This window comes from Sturnus vulgaris, chromosome Z (assembly GCF_052056855.1).
Source record: "Sturnus vulgaris isolate bStuVul1 chromosome Z, bStuVul1.hap1, whole genome shotgun sequence".
In the NCBI taxonomy this organism is placed as follows: Eukaryota; Metazoa; Chordata; class Aves; order Passeriformes; family Sturnidae; genus Sturnus; species Sturnus vulgaris.
This window is the reverse complement of record NC_142283.1, coordinates 25,439,086-25,457,928: the sequence shown is the minus strand read 5'-3', so window position 1 is coordinate 25,457,928 and position 18,843 is coordinate 25,439,086. Positions and strand designations below refer to the sequence as shown.

General features: G+C 38.3%; 1 protein-coding gene across 4 annotated transcripts in view; it reads left to right on the top strand.

Moving 5' to 3' along the window:
• Window positions 1–18,843, top strand: part of TRPM3 (transient receptor potential cation channel subfamily M member 3) — a 266,083-nt gene that overhangs the window by 224,173 nt on the left and 23,067 nt on the right. For all 4 annotated transcript variants that reach the window (XM_088156004.1, XM_088156006.1, XM_088156003.1 and 1 more), the window contains 4 exons: window positions 2,219–2,359; window positions 8,194–8,322; window positions 10,192–10,443; window positions 15,576–15,750. In XM_088156004.1, the coding sequence (XP_088012130.1) occupies window positions 2,219–2,359; window positions 8,194–8,322; window positions 10,192–10,443; window positions 15,576–15,750 (697 nt within the window). The remainder of the gene's footprint in view (window positions 1–2,218; window positions 2,360–8,193; window positions 8,323–10,191; window positions 10,444–15,575; window positions 15,751–18,843) is intronic.

Here is an 18,843-nt window from a genome sequence, read left to right as displayed (position 1 = left end):
CCTGAGCAGCAGAGGACAGCAGAGACAAAGCTTTGGGAAGAGCTACAGAAAACTGTAGCTCTAGATGGCAGTTTTCCCTGAACAGTGTCAGTAAGTAGAGAGAAGCAAGCAAATTACTACCTTCTTGGGCTATAGTGTTCCCAAAGCATTCAGATCATATTCAGTTCTTTTTTCCCCCCCAAAAAAAACAGTCAATGATATGGATCAAAGGATCACTGATTTTGTGGAGTTCAGGAAATGATATCTTCTGTGGAGATTGTGTAACTTCTGCTACAGTAGTTATATTCAGTAAGTCTCATAACCATAAAAACCTCTGCTTCTCCTCTGCTTAACAGCTGCTTTGTCTTTTTCCTTTTTTATAAAAGTCTTGATGGACTCTCAAAGAGTTTTAGATGCTCTGTGAGAACCAACAGAAGGTGCATTTAAATTTTATATAGGTAATGTTTTATCTGTATTTGTGGAAATTAGATTCAGCCATTAAAGCTAAAAGAAATGGGTTAACTTGACCAAAGCAGGCTTTAGTTTTTGAGATAGTCCCAGCAGGTTAGTTTCAGTGCAATGTACTTCTGTCCTGAATCTTTGTTGTATTTTATTGAAAATGTGTACAGCAACATCTATGTGTTGTCACATTCAAGAATATAAGGGCTCACAAGCAAAGTAATAATACCAGAGGAAAAACTAACTGCATAAATGAAATTAAAGAGAAGGAGCCATGTGGGACCAAGCACAGTCCTCATAATGTTACAAATATCTATACTAAAAAAAGTTTATCATTACAAATTACTATTTCACATGAAAAATACCTATATGAATAGCTCCACATGAGGCTGGAAAAAGGAAGAAAAGGTCTTACTTTTAAATATGTGAGAAATGTATCACCAGTTCCTGCAGGGCTCTAGAACCTGATCAGATAGCTCACCTGAAGCCAATTAGTTAAGTTTGTGCTGTACATCCTGTTGAGTTGGAGAGCACAGATACAGAGACCAGAAGGATCTTTTTATAGAAAGACCATATGTCTGGCATCTAATTGTTCCCTTAGCTTTCCACCATTTAAGTTGCAGGTGAATGCCATCTTCACGATGGTGAAAGTTTGCTTCAGTTAACAAAAGCACAAGAGTGCCTTCATCTACTTGTAGAAAAGCATTTTAAAAGCATTGGAACAAATGCATCATCATGCAGTCCCCACGTATTTAGATTTGTCTCAATTCTTGCAAGTATTTCATGTACAGTGCCACATTCCAGTGGTGCATCCATAAACTAAATAGTAAGAACTTGCAAAGGGCACAGTGAGCTAAAATCCAGTATTAGTCTACTCTTCACTAAATAACTGCTTCAGAATGAACATTGAATAAGTCACATTGGACTTCAAATACAAAGGAACTTCTTTTAAGCACTAACTTCAGTGTTTGAAGTTTAGTCCTTCCACTTCTCTGCAGCTGATAATGAAAATTAAGGGCAAACAAACAAAGTATTACCTTCTTTTGACTGCTAGGTTTTCAGTCATAGCTGAGGGCTCCTTATGTATGTGTTTCTTGAGCACAGTGTAGCTTCTCTGTGGGTCTGAATTGCAATGGTAACCGTGAGATCAAGCTTAGCAAAGGCATTGCATGAGCAGTCTGGAACTTCACTGTGGAAGGAGCTACAATCATGCACGTGGATATTTCAATAGAGCTTCACTAGTAAGTCCTTTTCCATCCATGTAAGCTTCACTGTGGGATCATGGCCTGGGACAGGTCCAGTGATTAACTTTAGAAGTGCCACTGTCTTCTTTGCTTCTAGTTCAGTGACTACGAACTCATCTATTCCTTGTTGTTCCCTCTCAATCTCAGCCTTACAAACTTATCTTATTTTAAAACCAAAATTTACCTGTTTTCTGTCTGCATCTGTTTATTGTATAGAAGTACACCACAAAAAGCTGTTGTCCAATAAAAGTGTTTCTGTCCATACAGCAAAAAGGAGAAATATTCTCCACATCTTACTTTTTGTTCTCTAGTCAGAAATTCCACTCTAAAGCTTAGAGTTGAGGCTAAAGCTATAGCTTTCCATTTTCAAAGTATTAAACAGAAGCCTTCCTGCAAAAAAGATCATTTGAAAGCAAAGCATTTTACGCCTACTTGGTTTTATCTAGAGATCAAGAACAGTTTCCTTTTGACATTTTACAAAATAGTGTAATTTTTCTTTCACAAAGAAAGAAACACAAATATATCATTTCTTGTAGGCAATGCTGGGACGGGGGAATGGAGAGTCCTCAAGAAAGAAAGAGGATGAGGAAGTTCAGAGCAGGCACAGAATGATCCCCATCGGAAGAAAGATTTACGAGTTCTACAATGCTCCCATCGTGAAGTTTTGGTTTTACACTGTAAGAAATCTTTCCTATTGTATTAATGATGTTTATACAAATACTGGCGTTGGACTAAGGTCATCTTTTGTGTTTCATTAATGTCTACATTTATATGTATTGGAGGGCTTTCATTGCAAACCTTTCCATGACTTTTAAAGATTACCATCTTACCATTCAGGAAGTTAATGGCTAAAATTTGAATGATTGTGTATGTTCTTCTTTAAATAAAATGGTAAGGGGCAGTTTGCTCGAATGTTCCCAAGGAATTCCCTATAGGAGAAATCAAAATAGGATTGCTTCCACTAGTAAGCCCATTGGAAGGCTGGTCTGAGCCAGATTATGAATTATCTAATAAATGATGAAAAAAAGAGATAGAGCATTTCTTCCCTTGGAAATTTTTGGTTTTGTTTGTTTGTTTTTTGTTTGGTTTTGGAGTTTTGTTGATGTTGTTTAATTCTTGGTTTGGGTTTTTTGGCCAATCTGTGGAGTTTTTCTCAGAGAAAATGTGTATGTTAAGTACACACAAGTTGTCAAAGACATGATTGACAACCAATTTTTCAGGGAAAAATTAGGTTAAGTCAGTATATTTCCCCTGTGTTAGACAGAAATGGACCTTCCAGAAGAAACAGAAAAAATTATGTCATGTATTTCAACTACAGTAAAACAGTACCAAAACTTTAGAGGGTTTTCTCACAGCTAAATTAATAACTGCTATATTAAAGTTACTATGTAGATAAAAAGCTTTTCGACAATTAGTCCTTAAGAGTAGATATTAATTATTCATTATCAAGCTGGAAGCAGGGATTAGAAAGAATTCCATTAAGTTCTCTTCTAAATCAGATGCTATTCAAAACTTGGATGATGGAGTAGTGATTAGTTATTATTTTAGTTAATATTTAGTTATTATTAGTTATTTTGCAAATTGCAATAAAATTTAGAAGGATAAGACTAAAAAGATCACAGAAAGTAATCACTTCATTCTTCCTGGCTGGACCCAGTTCAGCTTCTGCATCATGTGGACTGGTTTGAAAGACCCCAGAAAAGAAGAATGTTTCAAGAGGTTTGTAAAGCTTGACTTAAGGGGAGAGATAAAGGAAGTGAGACTGTTTCTTCTGTTAAGAAAGAAAAAAAAAATGTCTGAGGAAGGAGTGTAACAGTTTTCAAATATGTGTAAGTACCTCCACTTGCTGAATAGGACAAAAAAATAACACCTTAACAGTTCTAGGTAAGAAGTTAAGAAACAGTTTCTAACTGCTCCAAGAAGTACTGTCATGAACAGTGTGAGGACATGCTAGATTTTCCATTATTAGTGATTTCTAAACTATCTTATCAAGACATGCGTCCATTATGGTACACTGGAATTAATCCTGCCTCAGCCCAATGGAATTGGCTAGATGGTTCTAGATGGTTTCAGGTGGTTTTTCCCAGTAATATTTTCCATCATTCTGCTGAAAGCACAGCAAATCACAAATAATGGATCCTTCTGCAAGTGACGTCTTATAAGAAAAATTGCCTTGCAGACACTGGGAACAACTCACATCAATCGAGCCTTAACTGTGGTGGATGCTGTAGAATAGAAGGTAGTTTAATATCTTGGAGTAACTTATTGCTCAGGTCGGTGGCCACTGAACATTAATCAAGCCCACAAGTCCAGAAACTACTCATCAGCAGACTAGTCTCATTATCAATTGCAGCATGTATTATGTACAAACAGGAAAGTCTTTACACTGCAAATGGAAAGAAGCATCCTGGCTTTCCCTATTTGTTCAATTTTTAAATGGGAGAGAGAAATCAATATTGCATTTCCATTTAGGCTTGTTCCTACAATTTTATGTCCTGAGGCAGGTCTCAATCAAGGTCATTTATTAAAACTGGATCTTGGATATGCTGAACCTGGAGAGCAAGTTAAGGTGGATTTTGGGTGCCATGCTTAACCTGTAGTGTATATTGAGAACTCCTGGAGACTAAAAGCAAAACGAGTTTCAGATAAGGTTTAAAATTGCACAGCCTATCACAATTTTGCAAATACATAGGCACAAATGTTGTTCATGGATTTCAAAAGAAATCGTTCAAATTTTATGTTCCACAGTCCAAAATGCATGTAAAGGGTCCTATGGCTATTGCATACCACTTAAAACAATTTGAATATTCTGCATTTACCTATCCCTATTACTATATAGCTGTATTTACCTTCATTCTTCAAATACGGAAGAGTGAGTTAAATTTAAAAAAAATAACATTTGGCTCAGCAGACTCAGTATACAACTTTTTCTCAAAAAAAATCCCAAAAGAAACCAAACAAAAAAAAAAAAAAAAAATAAAAAAACCAACACAAGTAAACCAACAAACAACTCCCCACCAACTTTAGCCTTTCTCTCAAGACACGCAGCAATTTCAGAAGTGGACTATTCTGTTCTGTTTTTTGGCTGTTGCATTGGAAACCATGATGTAAATGTTTCTTCCCACAGACTGCTTGAACAGAAGAGGATGATCTTCTCCTACTGTTCACTACTCCCACTGGCCTAATATCAAAAGAGAAAAACTCTTCCATCAGTGTTAAAATAGTGGAACACAAAGTAGACATTTATTGGAAGCTTCTAGGTATCCTGGTGGTGATGTGCTCATATGGCATTGGATTTCTACAATTTTTATCAGTTTGACAAATTAGCATAACTAACAAATACTGTCCAATTAGAAGAAGAGGTGGTTAGGTTATTTTTCCCGGGTACTGTCCGGAATTGGTCTAGGGCTTCTTTGCCCCATTTCATATTGTATCTCCTCAGATTCTGACTGGAAAACAGAAGCCTGCTCCTTGTCAGGCTTCTTCTTCTTAAGAATAAAACAGTATTTCAGGAATGTGCTAGAAGGTTAGCTTACTACTCTGAAATCTAAGAGAAACGGTAGCAAAAATTCTAAGAACAGTAGAACTATTTAATAGTAGTCTGAAAAAGTTATAAATAGATGAAAAATACATAAAAAGCAAAATCTTTAGGCACCACTGCTACTAGCATTAACTGAGATATTAGCAGGGACCAAGAGGCCACATTTCTATCTCTTCTGAAGAGTAAAGCTGCAAAGGAATTGAGCCCCAAGTAAAAGTCATCTTTTAAACATTCTTTAATCTTTAAAATCTTTAATTTTTTAACATTTTTTAATCTTTAAAAGAGCTTTGCCCTAAGTTTTGCATTTTGGGACCACTTCAGTTTATGATCATTTAATTATTGCAATCATTCAGAAAAGAGGAGGGTGACCTTCTTCTTGAAGCAGTAACCTGTTTGTACAATTTCCAGGTTTGTACTCTACCACAATGAGTATTCCAGTGTCTTCTGTAGAGTAGGTCTCCATCCATAGAAGGCCTGGGTGCAATCCACCCTTAAAACTTCTTAGCAGGCACTCCTTTCCTTAGTTTCCTTAAGTACTACCCTCAACAGTGACAATGGCAGCTGCTAGCTCTTTGTCAAGGCAGGTAAAAGCAAGAAAAGGCAGGGTTCAGCTACTTCTCTAGCAGCCCTTTTAAAGGATCTTGAGTACCAGCACTAACAGCTGCACTGAAGTATGACCATAGCGTTGTATCAGTGTAGCCTCCTGGAAGGTGAGAGCAAATTATAAATGTGGGGAGGGAGAAGGAGGATGTCATTCACTATCTGAAGGGCTGTGTTTCTTGGGTTAAAGTGGAGACATTTCAGTATAATTTTACTCACAAATCAAGATTCTTTTCTCTTTTGTCAAAAAAAAAAAATGTTTTGCAATTTTGAGTAAGTTTAAATTGACATAAAGAAACCTGCCAAAACTAAAACCAGAAAAAGTCAGTGTTTCAAAAGAAAATCCAGGAAGAAGCAAAACCCCGTAGTTACAGTTCGATTCCTGCAGTTTCTGTCACTTTTGAAACCTCAGTGTCCTTATTCTTTTGCCATACTGATTGCAGGTGCTCACCAAAGGCTGCTGAAGCAGATCAGAGTGGATTTCCTAATAATTACTAATCGATAAGGTCTAAGAGGAGGGTTAAGTAACAGTGTTTTTGCTCAGTATTAGAAGGTGCAATTTCCTTTAGGGAGGTGTGTATTCAGTTCTTCCTGCCCAAACAGAGGTTCTGCTGACTCTGATGCCTTTAGTTTTAAGTTTTCCTACTCTCCTTGGATATGCTTTTCTGATGTGTTAGGGTGATGAAGACAAAACAGTCCTATTCTAGTTAAGAACTCAAGGACAGTTTCTCTGAACTTCAGGCCCTAAGCACAAACTACGTGGAAAGGTGGAGGATGGGTTCATGCAAATTAACCAGAACCTAGAAAAGTGTGAGATTTTGTGACCAACCCCCTCCTTTCCTTCCATCTTGGAGCCATCCGGGCAGGGGCCACGACTGTGGCACTTGTATTGCTGGGCTGTGGCTTTTGTAGGCCTTTCGTAGGCCTCACAATAAATACTCATTTTATTCTCCTTAATTCTCTGTGTAGCCTCTGTTCCAGCTCCTCAAGGCATCAACTCCAGGGTCACCCTAAGTGCTGGTCTACATCAACATTGCTCTCCTTTTCCTTTAGGAGTGGTAAGGGAAGAGCAGCCTCTAGACTTGCGCATTGCAATCCATTATCCCTCACAAACTGAATCACAAATGAGATCATTTCCTCCTCTGTTTTATGCAGATGAGAAGTAATGCTTCAGCAGTCTGGTTCCTCTGTACTGATAGTTATGTAAAAGCCACAGTCCTGTGGCTTTTACAAAGAGTGGAAGTGACGTTCTCTAACAAATACAATAGGACTATAAACTCTATTCTGTGATGAGCAGAACGGAATCCTACCCAAAAGTCTCAAGGCCCTCTGTGGTTGTTTCAGCTTACATGTGATCCCATGTACGCAACAGTGAGTAACAGACAGTTGAGAGATAGAAATTGAATGTAAATATAGATGTATGTATTACAGCTTTCTGTCACAATGACTAAATGTTCGTGCACAGAACTGAGTCATCTTTTCTCTGACTTATATTTAGCCTTAAGATGCATTTTCTTATAGGGCTGCTGTTTGACAGGCAAAGTAGACAGGCAGTTGGATTCTGGCCTCCACAAGCCAGAGTGGAAACCTTGCTACAACCTATGCTCCAGAATGACACTTGGGTTTCCCTGAACTTTATTAACTTCATGATGCAATTTGCCTGACCTTTTTTTGGCAGACCATTTAATTACATTCAACATACAGAAAAACAAAGAAAACGAAATTTAAAACTGAATTCACACTTTCATCTGGATCAAAAATTAACCTGGAAGGTGAATATATTGGAAAGGAAAAGAAAAACATTCATACTTAAAAATTTGCAAAAATTATAAGGCAGATGAATGCATGGCTATGCCCAGCTCCTGGCTGCAGCAGTGTGAGTAGGAGTAGTAGTGTTTTGGGGAGGATATATGCTATAGATTATTCAGTGCTACACTGGGTAAGAAAGTCTCTAATGATGTCTCAAATCTGGACTCAGAATGTCAGACTCAGCCCAGATTAGGTGAATGGCAGGGGGAAAAAACAAGGAGAGGTTTAGAGGACTAAATGCTTTTGGAAGTAGATGACGGAGATAGATACCTTACTTTATTATGTAGTTGAGACAGTGGTATTAGAATTGCCATCACTGTGGGATGGATGATCCAAGAGAACTGCATTAATAAAGCTTTTTTGAGGAGACAGGTATAGCTGGAGATACATGCATGTTTTTGCAGATTTCATACAGCATGTGACTTAATATGAGCTTTTTCAGACAACCCAGGACAGTCTTATTTTTCCTTTGCCGGTGAAACCCTGGTTGTAGCAGAATCGGGAATATCAAATCATATCCAAGAAACATAGATAATGACAACTGACTTTTTTTCTTTACAGCTGGCCTACATAGGCTACTTGATGCTGTTCAACTACATTGTGTTGGTGAAGATGGATCGCTGGCCATCTATTCAGGAGTGGATTGTCATCTCATACATTTTCACTCTGGGAATAGAAAAAATGAGAGAGGTAAAGTCTCCCTAGACAACTAGGAATGAAAAAGGAATAAGCATGGATTTTGAGGTTTTTTTTTTTCATTTTAATATCTGTTATTATTCTTTTTCTCAGTGTACATTGTTATGAATGAGCTTATCATAAAATTGCATCTTTTTTCAGAGAGGCAGATGGACTGTTAAAAAAAAACAAGAAGAAAGATCTATCTTCTTTAATTTTAAAATTAACAGTTTCTTTTTCTTCTTCTCTTTCTGTCTTTCTCTCTCTTTCTCTCTTTCCTTCTTTCCTTGTCTTTCTTTCCTTATTTCCTTCTTCTCCCACAAAATTTCTATGTTAAAATTTCAGTGTGATGCTCGTTTAATAGCATTCACAAGTAGCAGGGTGATCTTCTGACAAATCTTAAAGGTCAGCTAAATTCCTTAAAATGTGGCTCTTGAAAATTTTCATTAATTTGTCAAGCAATAGTGTGCATCCCCCTAAGGATGCAAAAACAGACGTATAGAACGTTTAAGGTAGCACTCAGTCTATAAGGTAAGTGGCTCTGTTAACCCTGCCCCTCATGGTCTCTCCCACCTAACGCTCTCCTCTTTCACTTAGCCAAAGGTGCACTTATTCCACAGTGACACCAGAGGCTCAATTCAGCCCTAATGTGAGTGAATGGAAGTCTCATTGACCTCAGCTGAAATAGCACATTTGTACCCCTGGGCTGAATCTGTTACCAGTTATGTTTGTGCATTCTGAAGCCAGTGGAGGACTAGACTAAAAAGGGACTCACAACACTCAGGTTTCAAAGATGGGTTTCTGACACTGTTTGGTAAATGCTATGTTATAAATAAAAGGAAGAGAGAAAAAGACACTGCTTGAGTGGCCCATGAGTATACATCATTCAGCAAAAGAGAAGAGAAAGCAGTGGCAGTAGCCACACAAGGACTCTGCAACACTGATGCAGGTAACGCACTGCTGGCTCAGCAGGTGGGAGATTGCAGACAGGAGTTGTGTGAGCTGGTTTTTGTCTAATCATTCACCCCAAACTGTCCTTTCCACAAAAGTTTACCAAGAACATTTCCCACAATTGATTTCTAAGCAGATGTTGGAATTGTTCACGGATGAGCCTAAAGTTCATTCTAAAAACAAGTTACATGAATGACATTCATCTTCTTTGAGGAACTTACGAGTTTGCTCAAATGTTCTTGGGCTAAATATAGAAAATTAAAAGCAACAGCTTGCTAACTCACTAAAAGATAGGACTTATTCATGGAGATGACTTGAATAATAGTTTTAAGAGTCATTTGGGAAAACAATCAAGTTTCACAAATGATCTTGCGAGCAGAATGACAATAAATTCAAAAGTTAAGGGGGCTTTTTGTGACCTTTATTCTTGGCTGTGGAACTTAATTTCCAAAACCAGGCCCAAGTAGTATCTAGTATCTCTCTGTATTTACTTTCTGATGCAGAGGTTTATGGTTATTCATGATTTCTTGGTCATTTGATACACATTTTAATGTAACTTTCTTAAAATCTATAGCTTCTTTAAATGTGAATTTTCTGATTAAAATAATCTTTCAGTATTTTACCCTCTGTTCCAAGACTCTAAGTAGGATTAATACATTTAAAAAACAGAAATACATACATATATTCTGATTTCATGACAGTTTTAGACTGAGTGATCACTCTGTCCTTTAAAGTATCTTGCATGTAGTATGATTTTAAGAATGGTTGAAACTGAAGATTTTGGAGGAAAAAAATGAAGAGTACCTGAGATATTTGGATGATAGTCATCTATCAGCTTTGCTTTTGGCCTGTGTGGTATATATCTATCTGCTTACTACAGATTTCTTCAACTTTAAGACAGCTCAGTTCCTCTCCATTTCCTCTGTCCTCCAGATCCTCATGTCAGAGCCTGGGAAACTGCTGCAAAAAGTCAAAGTTTGGCTGCAGGAGTACTGGAATGTCACGGACCTCATAGCTATCCTCCTGTTCTCTGTTGGGATGGTTCTCCGCCTGCAGGACCTGCCCCTCCGCAGCGACGGGCGCGTCATCTACTGCGTCAACATCATCTACTGGTACATCCGGCTGCTGGACATCTTCGGTGTGAACAAGTACCTGGGGCCCTACGTCATGATGATCGGCAAGATGGTAAGAGGAGGTGGCCAGCCTCTTCTGTTTGACAGCCTGCTCTTGGCCCAGTGTCCTTAGCCAGGGTCGTTGCTGCAGATTTGCCTGTGGATTTTTTACACATCAGTGTTTTCACTTAGGCTAGAAGTCAGTGCTTTATTGAATCAAAACCTGCAGAATCGAGGATTAGATTTTTCCTGTTCTGTTAGGTGGTATATTGTTTGTCTTTCTCTGAGATCCCTCTTCAACAGCAGAGCCACCCTACACCCCTCTGCGGCTCACTTGCAGAAAGTACAAAGGAGATTTGGTGATTATAAAAGAAGGTGGTTTGTTAAGGTAAAAAAAAAATTGATCTAGTGTGTAGTACTCTGAGGCTCTCAATGCGTTGTAATAGTCATGGTGTGCTCAAAACTATAATGTTAGGGTTAAGATTGACCTTTCTATGGTTTGATCCATATCCACATGCTTTTCCATCATTTCAGTTCAGGTGTGTCCTTGCGAGATGAGAAATCCATTTGCATAAGTGCAACCTCTGTGCCCTGGCCACATCAATTGTACACACCATAGCAGCAATATTAATAGCTTGTGTAATAGTAAATGCATGCACGAGGAATCGAGAGAGATTTGTTTCCACATGCTCGACTTTTGATTTTTTTCAATTTTTCATTTTCATGTTTCAATTGAAATGTTGCAATTAGGCAGCATTTTGCTTGTTTTAATTTAAAAAATGGATGGATTTAGAGATGCATATGCACACTTCCCTAATATTTGGATACCTGCACACATAGCTAATACATGTGTTCATGTTTCACATGCAGTATCCAGCTTCTCTTGTGTAAATCATGTCCCTTTCATGCATTTTGGGGTTTAAGATCTGGGGTTTTCTAAGTAGGTTAAAGCCCCTTGAAGCTGGCTTTAAGTAAAAACAAAAAAAAAGTAAACTGAATATTAACTCCTCCAGATGAAATACAACTGCTGTCTGTCTCCTATGTGACAATAATCACCAAGTCCAAACAGGCTGTCTGTTGTATTTATCTAAAAATGGTCCTTAAAGAAAACCTTCATGCATCCTCACCATCACAAGAAAAGGGCACATGCATCAGTGCATGGACTACAATATCGCCTTGATAATACACTAGTCACAACAGGCTCAGTGAGATATAAAACTGAAATGCAAAATATACACCCAGTTACACACTCTGCCCAACAGGCAACCATTTTCTTAGCCCCTCAATTTACCAGCTTTCTATGCGGGCCCACAGTGGTGGGTTTGACAAAGAAAGAACAGCTTGGTGGAAACCAACTGAGGGAGAGAGATTGAGGGAAAACATGAACGTGATGGTTGAATTTTTATGTCCTGGAAAAGGGATTTGAAGTGCCCTTCCTTCAAGAAAGCCTATAGGAGGTTGACATGAGGTTTTTCAGAGATCCAGAGTGAAAATACTCAGCAGTTCTTGTTGGAGGTTGTTGCAAAAAGATGGCAGGATCAGAGAAAGGAATGCAGATCAATGGGAAAACACTGCCTTAGCAGGTTTCTTTCCTGCCACATTTGCACTCTCTTTCTGACAGTGGATCTGGTGGTCACTGGGGCTCACACAATACACAGTGTATAAAACTTCTGAAAAAACAACTACCCTTCTACTCTGCTTTATTTTTCACAGCCACATGTAGTAAAAGTTTCAGAACTGTGATGCAAACACAGGCAGTGTGAGAAACAGTTCAATAATAGAGGGGCCAGGTATAACAAACTTCCAGTAGTCAGTGTTACAGATGGCTGATAGCAGCCCAACTCCACTAGCAGTATGAAGAGTTATTTATTTTTCTTCAAGGTCACACAGAAAGGAAGTGATTGAAATTAACAGCATTTTCGTTCTTTTGTCACTTTCACATGTGTACAACAAATCAAACCTCACTCCACTTTCTGTGGAAAACAAATGCAGGAAAATCACTAGTCTCTGTGGGCTCAGTACCTTCATTAAAGGGTGTTGAATTTAGCTGCCAAATTGTTCTGAAGCTCTAGGCAGTAGTTAAAAGAGGCACATTCTTCTATTTTGTGCCTCCTGTTGCTTGATTTTCATAATTTGTCCAACTTTCCTTTCACTTCCAGCCACTCTGACACATCCCTTTGCCCAAATATACAATGCACAACCAGTTTGAGTTACACAGATATCACATGTATTTTCTGACGAGCTTACTCTCTTGTGCAACTCATGTCCAGCTCATGCACTCCCTGGGATTTGCACCTGCTGGCTCCAGACTGCTCCATGCGCTCTCTTGTGTATTTTCGTTTAAATCACGTGTCCCTCTACCTCCTTGTGTTCTGTCTTCCAAATGGTGTTGAAAGTTCAGTTCAGCACTATGAAGGCCATCAAGCTGGTTATACATATTTCTATAGAGCAAGCACATCACAGCTACTGAGGTCCTCAACAGACCATATTTAATGCCTGAGACGTTTTTCTTGAGCTTCTATTGTAAGTTTTAGACTCAGGAGGAAAAGGATGGCTATTTCTGTCTTTCCAGTGTTGAGGAGCTTCTCTTCACCTCCCTCTACACTGCAGTCAACGAAATAGCTGTAATCAGTTTTACGTCTGGCCACTCTGAACAAATATGCAAGTTAATTTAAGCAAGGAGCAGGAATGGGCTTGAGTGGTTTAAAAGCAGCAGGTTAAAGCAAAGATGAAGATACAGGGAGGAAACTGAATGGCCAAGCTTATTATTATCTACTGATTTCAGTAACAGAATATGCTTATGCTTTTCTGATTTCTTCACAGTGATGGATTTCATTTCCTTTAGGAAATTTCAGGAATGAAATGAAATTACTGTGGAATATCAAGAGAGTCAGAGGTATATCAGTTCCTTTAATGTGTAGAAATATCTGCATTTTCTTAGCCTTTTTGCAGATACAGAAGTCAAAATACAGCCAACTTCTTCATGAGATTGTACCCCAAAAAAACTGTGGTTTATCACTTTTTTAAACAGGTGGCTGACGAGCTCTTCAGAATGGTTAAAGTATCCACTGCCGTGCTAAAACAGCAATTGTAATTTGACACCACAGGCCAAAGGACGGGACATAATGCTCCTTAAAACCAGTGAAAACTTGTCCATATATTTCATTGTATTTCAGACTAGTTACTGAGAGATAGAAGTTAGAAGAGTTAGAAGATACCAAACTGAACTAGGAGAAAAATAATGTGCATCTTGAATAGAGAACAGCACTAAAAAATTTTATTTCTTGCATGATCACACCTGTGTGATTCCTGATCACGCTTGAAACATTTAAGACATTGTCTTAAATTTCCTCAAAGGACTCATTTTGTTTATATTTTTGCAAGACATTTTAAAATAGTTATTACATTACATCATATCAAGTTATAGATTGCCATTTGAAACAAAGTTTGATCATACAAGAAATGAGGAATCAGATTTCACCTTCAGGTGAAATCAGGTTTGTTCCCTAAAAGCAGTGAGAACTAAATATTAATATTCAGCTTTCCTATTTTAGGATGCTTTCTGCAGTACAATGATCTAAAATTCCTCTTCTTGAAGGAAGATTTTTGAGAGATTAATGCCTTGAATTAAATAGGAATGTTGATGATTGACTTCACTGGGTTTTAATAATTTAAAGCATTTCTTCTCCTCTCTCATATCCCCAAGATTTTTTTCCTTTCTTTCCTGCTTTTTTTATGGACCTCAAGAATTTTGTTTTCCCTTGCTTTTCTTTCACTTGTCCTCAGTTCCTTCTTTCCATCTTCCTGATTCTCTCTCATCTGACCCCTGCTCTGCTGGTGCCTCATTCCTACAGCTCTTCTCTCTAAACATGAGCGTACCTTTTTCTCTTTGCTGCCCTGTAACACTTTTTTCTCTGGTACCTACTCTCCCATTGTTACTTTGGCCTCGGGCTGCTTTAAAATTGAAGAGGCACTGCAGGAGTACCAGTTCCATCTGCGGTGGGTGGGTGCCTCTCCAGCATCTCCTGCCAGGAGCAGCCCTGCCCCTGGGCTGCAGCAGGTGCCCCTGGAGCCAAGGCCAGCAGCTGAGCGAGGTGCAGGCTGGCTCCACTCCTCTCTTCAAGGAAGGCTGAGACAGAATAAATGGGAAGGGAGGGAATAAATATCATAAGGTTTAGGGGATTCTTAACTTGACTTTTGGCTAGAGACAAAAGTTTTGTCCAGAACTGTGAAAAACAGCTCAGTTGTAACAATTCTGAAGACCTGGCAAATCTATAAGTTTTAAAGGGATCTTACCAGGGACTTTACACGACTCTCAATTGTTTTCACATTCACTTTAGGTTATCTCTGATGTACCTGCCTGATGCCCATTGTTCAGCTCCCTTGAGGGCTTTTTGTAGAACAGTGCTTCTTCTAATCTTCAGATCTATTCAGCATCTTGTAGGATTGTTGTCCTACATTTTTCAGAAGCATTTTCAATGGATGAGTACTGTTTGCAAACGCCAGTTAATCTTGGGCATATGCTAATGAGACCCTCAACAGTAGAGAAGAACAGAGTTCACTGTCTGTTACCTGATTGGGTTTTTTCACTCAGGCATTTGTCAGACTCCCCCACCAAGAGGATTTTTAGCCCAGCCAGTATCGCAGCTTTCCTTTCTCACTGGTTGCCACCGTGGTGTCCCTTATGTTGCAGTAACAGGCTGTTCTGCCACCCGTTCCTCCGTATGTTAGTTGCAGCTCCCTTTGCTCCAAGATAATGACTACCAGTGAATAAAATTATCCATGCCAGTCCTTTGCTTATGTACGGTTGCCACTTGGTGCCTATAAACAATACATCATCTCACGACCCTTGCCCACACCAGGCTGCTGATTCCAGTGAACCTATATATTCTTGTTGAGGCAACTGGTGTGACCAGATGGTACTTTATATGTTCAAGCCTATTCATAACATTTGAATTGTTCTTAAAAGTAACACTGGCTAACACAAATGACACAATAATACCACTTCACTGCTGGGAAAAATATTTTTTTTATGTGTAAATGAGAATGGCTTTTCAAAATTTGTTTTTGAAAATTCTGTTTCTAAGATTTACAGACCTTTTCTTTTTTTGCAGCACATAATAATGGGAATATGGACAAATAAGTTCCTCTAATTCTTGTCCTTTCTCTCTCTCTTTCTCTCCCTTTTCCTGTCATTACATTCAGATGATAGACATGATGTACTTTGTCATCATCATGTTGGTGGTTCTGATGAGCTTTGGTGTGGCAAGACAGGCAATTCTCTTCCCCAATGAGGAGCCTTCGTGGAAGCTGGCGAAAAACATTTTTTACATGCCTTACTGGATGATCTATGGGGAAGTGTTTGCAGACCAGATAGACCGTAAGCAAGTTTATGATTCTCATACTCCAAAGTCAGGTATCCAGCTTTGATCAGATGATGTCCTGTTAGATCATGTGTGTTTTCTCAATAAATGGCTCTGCACAGAGGAACTTCTTCAGCACAGAAAATGGTTGCAAATTTTTCAGCTAATATTGGGGTGTCAGTTTCAGAACATGCTTCTGGCATCACTTTGCAATCATGTAACTGGAAATCTGTAATGCTAAATTTTCATGCATGTAGAGAAGGTTATAAGTGTGTCCTTTTTACCAGCTTAGTGGCAAGAATACCCTTCCAGGTATCCAACATGAAATTGGGACTATACCTGGGACACAAAAAGTCACTTCTTTTTTTCTCATCCTTTGGTTTCTTTTTAGACCGAAATACTTTTTATCCAACTTCATATTGAGCATCGTGTCTAATAATTGAGGGGTAGACCTTTCAGCTTCTGTACTTCATGGGGATCTAGTCCAATGAAGTTTCTCTGTTACCTTCTCAGTGTCACATTTAAGCTAAACCCTGTGATGCAATTCTTTGGGGCTAATAATTAGATCCATTTTTAGAATATTGCTGCATTTATTTTTAGAAGGCAAGACTGTGCTCACACCAATGCAAACAGGAAAAGAGCCAGTATTAAATATATTGTCCCCTTAGGATTCATTGGGTAGGTGTTTATTTATCCTGAGCTGATTAAATGTAGTAAACATATCTGTGTCACAAATAATGCCCCTAATTGAATATAGTTTCAGATGGATAGATGTATACATATCCCATAGCAGATATTTCAGCAGTTTCATGTCAATTTCTTCTTCCTGGCTAGCACAGAATCATTATTGTGGATACAGATGAAACCTTGTTTTTATCTTTCTTCCCTACTTGATTTTTAGAGGCAGCATGGCATGCAATGAAGTAAGAAAATACCTATAATCACAGATTTCTCATTACGTTTCACTTCTAACCCAATTCCCTCATTTTTGTCCTTTTCCCTTCTCTTTTATTTTTAAAAATTCGTTAATTCCAAAGGCATAATAGTTGGGGATATAAAACTTCATCTTGCTCTGAAAGGATATTTTAGAGGGGTAAGGGTTAGTACCATTAAACTATAACTTCCTTCTAAAAGCAGAATTTTCTCTGTCCCTCTACAAGTGGCCATTTATTGATATTGTACTAAGTAACCACCGTAGTACAACAAACGTGGCAATTGGCTGAATAAAGTGTTTTGTTTGATTGTTTTGTTTTTTTATTAAGGGCTGATTACAGTTTAGAACCCATAAACATAAGAAACTGAAGGGTGTTTAAGTATGAAAATAGGGTGGCAGGCTGCACACCCTTGCATGAGGATTTATGTTATTTACATGCACAACATTTAAATCACGAAAAAGATGCAGAGTAATTATTTCTGGAGCTTAGGGAAAGCAAAATTCCTGGCAACTTAAGCTCCAGATTTAAATATAGACATATTGTTTCTCTGCCTGTGTCAGGGAAACTTGTAGTTGCAGCAAAAGTGATGATGTCACTGAGTCAAAATGAAAAGCAGCACCTACTTTCTCCTTCCTGAGAGGCAGATGATGCAGGGACTTAGAATCTGCCACTCTTCCAGCACAAAATATGTACAGTATGTCATGTCTGTCTGATGCTCAGTTGTCTCAAAAATGTTATCTGTAGAATAGACTGGGAGCACAAGAAATGCTTGGTGATGACATTACACAATCAAAATGACCCAATGGACACCCAGAAGGTTTTACTAGTATACTCACATTTTTTTCACAATTTCAACATTTGCTGCTATTTATATTTTTCACATTGTTCTAAGCTAAATCAGCCACTGTATTCATGTTAAAGTGCTACAGTGTTTGTACTTTCTCAAATAAGATAGGCATGTTCTAAAATTGTTGTGCTACATCTAAACTGCAATTTCACTTGATGGCTTAGAGCGCATTCTTTTTTAATCAGTATTATTTTAGCCAAAAAAATGTTGCATTGTGGTTTTGTTTATATTTTGGTGCTTAATATTGCTACATTATTAGCAAGCTTGGGTTTCAGCAAAAGTGCTGATCATGGAAAAGCATGTTGATTTGAGCCACTGTCCTGGAAATCATCCTGGTATCTGAGAAATGTACAAAAAAGTAGGCTACTCTAACATTTCTAATTTTCTTTTTTTAAATAACAATTATTTCTATCTATTTAATTTTTTTTAAGTTATTTGTGAAGCATTCTATTAAGGCTGACCAGATACAATGTTTGGATCCATCTCATCAACTGGCAGCCTTTTCAATCCATTGCTCTGATTTGTATTTCAACACACTGCTAAATGCCTTGATCTAAAACACTGCCTATTTACATATTTTACCCATAATTTCTGTATTCATATCATTTTTTAAGGAAAAGTGTTAGCTGAAGTATGTATTAGTGTCCTGTCGATATGTGATCTCATCTTCTACTCACAAGTGAGGACAGATTGTATCCTCACTTCTGGGATTATGAATACATTATTCAGTGGTGGTGTTTATTATCAGTGATGTCCATAACTACTACATACATACCTGACTAAGAATCAGTTGTAAAGTGGAGGGGAAGGAGAGTAAATCTTTTAGCTCTGTAAAACCAGCAAAACCACTAAGTAGTTCCTCTCAAGCTGATGGTTCACCATCATATGGCCACTTAAAAATCTAACAGCCTTGTCATGTTGAGCAGGTGCTTCATATAAAAAGATGTAGAACTAGAATGGTCAGCTTCAGTAATTCTTGGATAAGGAAGAGAAGTAAAATGAGAACTGAATATGCCTAAAACATGCTGGGGGAGGAACCACAGACAGTAATACATGGAAGAGTGACCTCTGCTAGCAATGGAGATATCCTGGGCTCCTGCTGCTCCTTCAGCCCCAGCGACCCATTAAGTCCACAGCCCAGCTCCAGATGGGCTTGGGGAAGGGGGAACTAGAAAACACAGACTTTACTATCGCAGTCCAATTATAATGGTCTTCCTCTAAGTCTTTGAGCAGGAAGCTAGTAGAATATGATCTACAAACAAAGGAGGTGAAATTACAATTTATTAGACTATATTGTTCTCACATCTATATCCAGCTGTTCAGCTAAT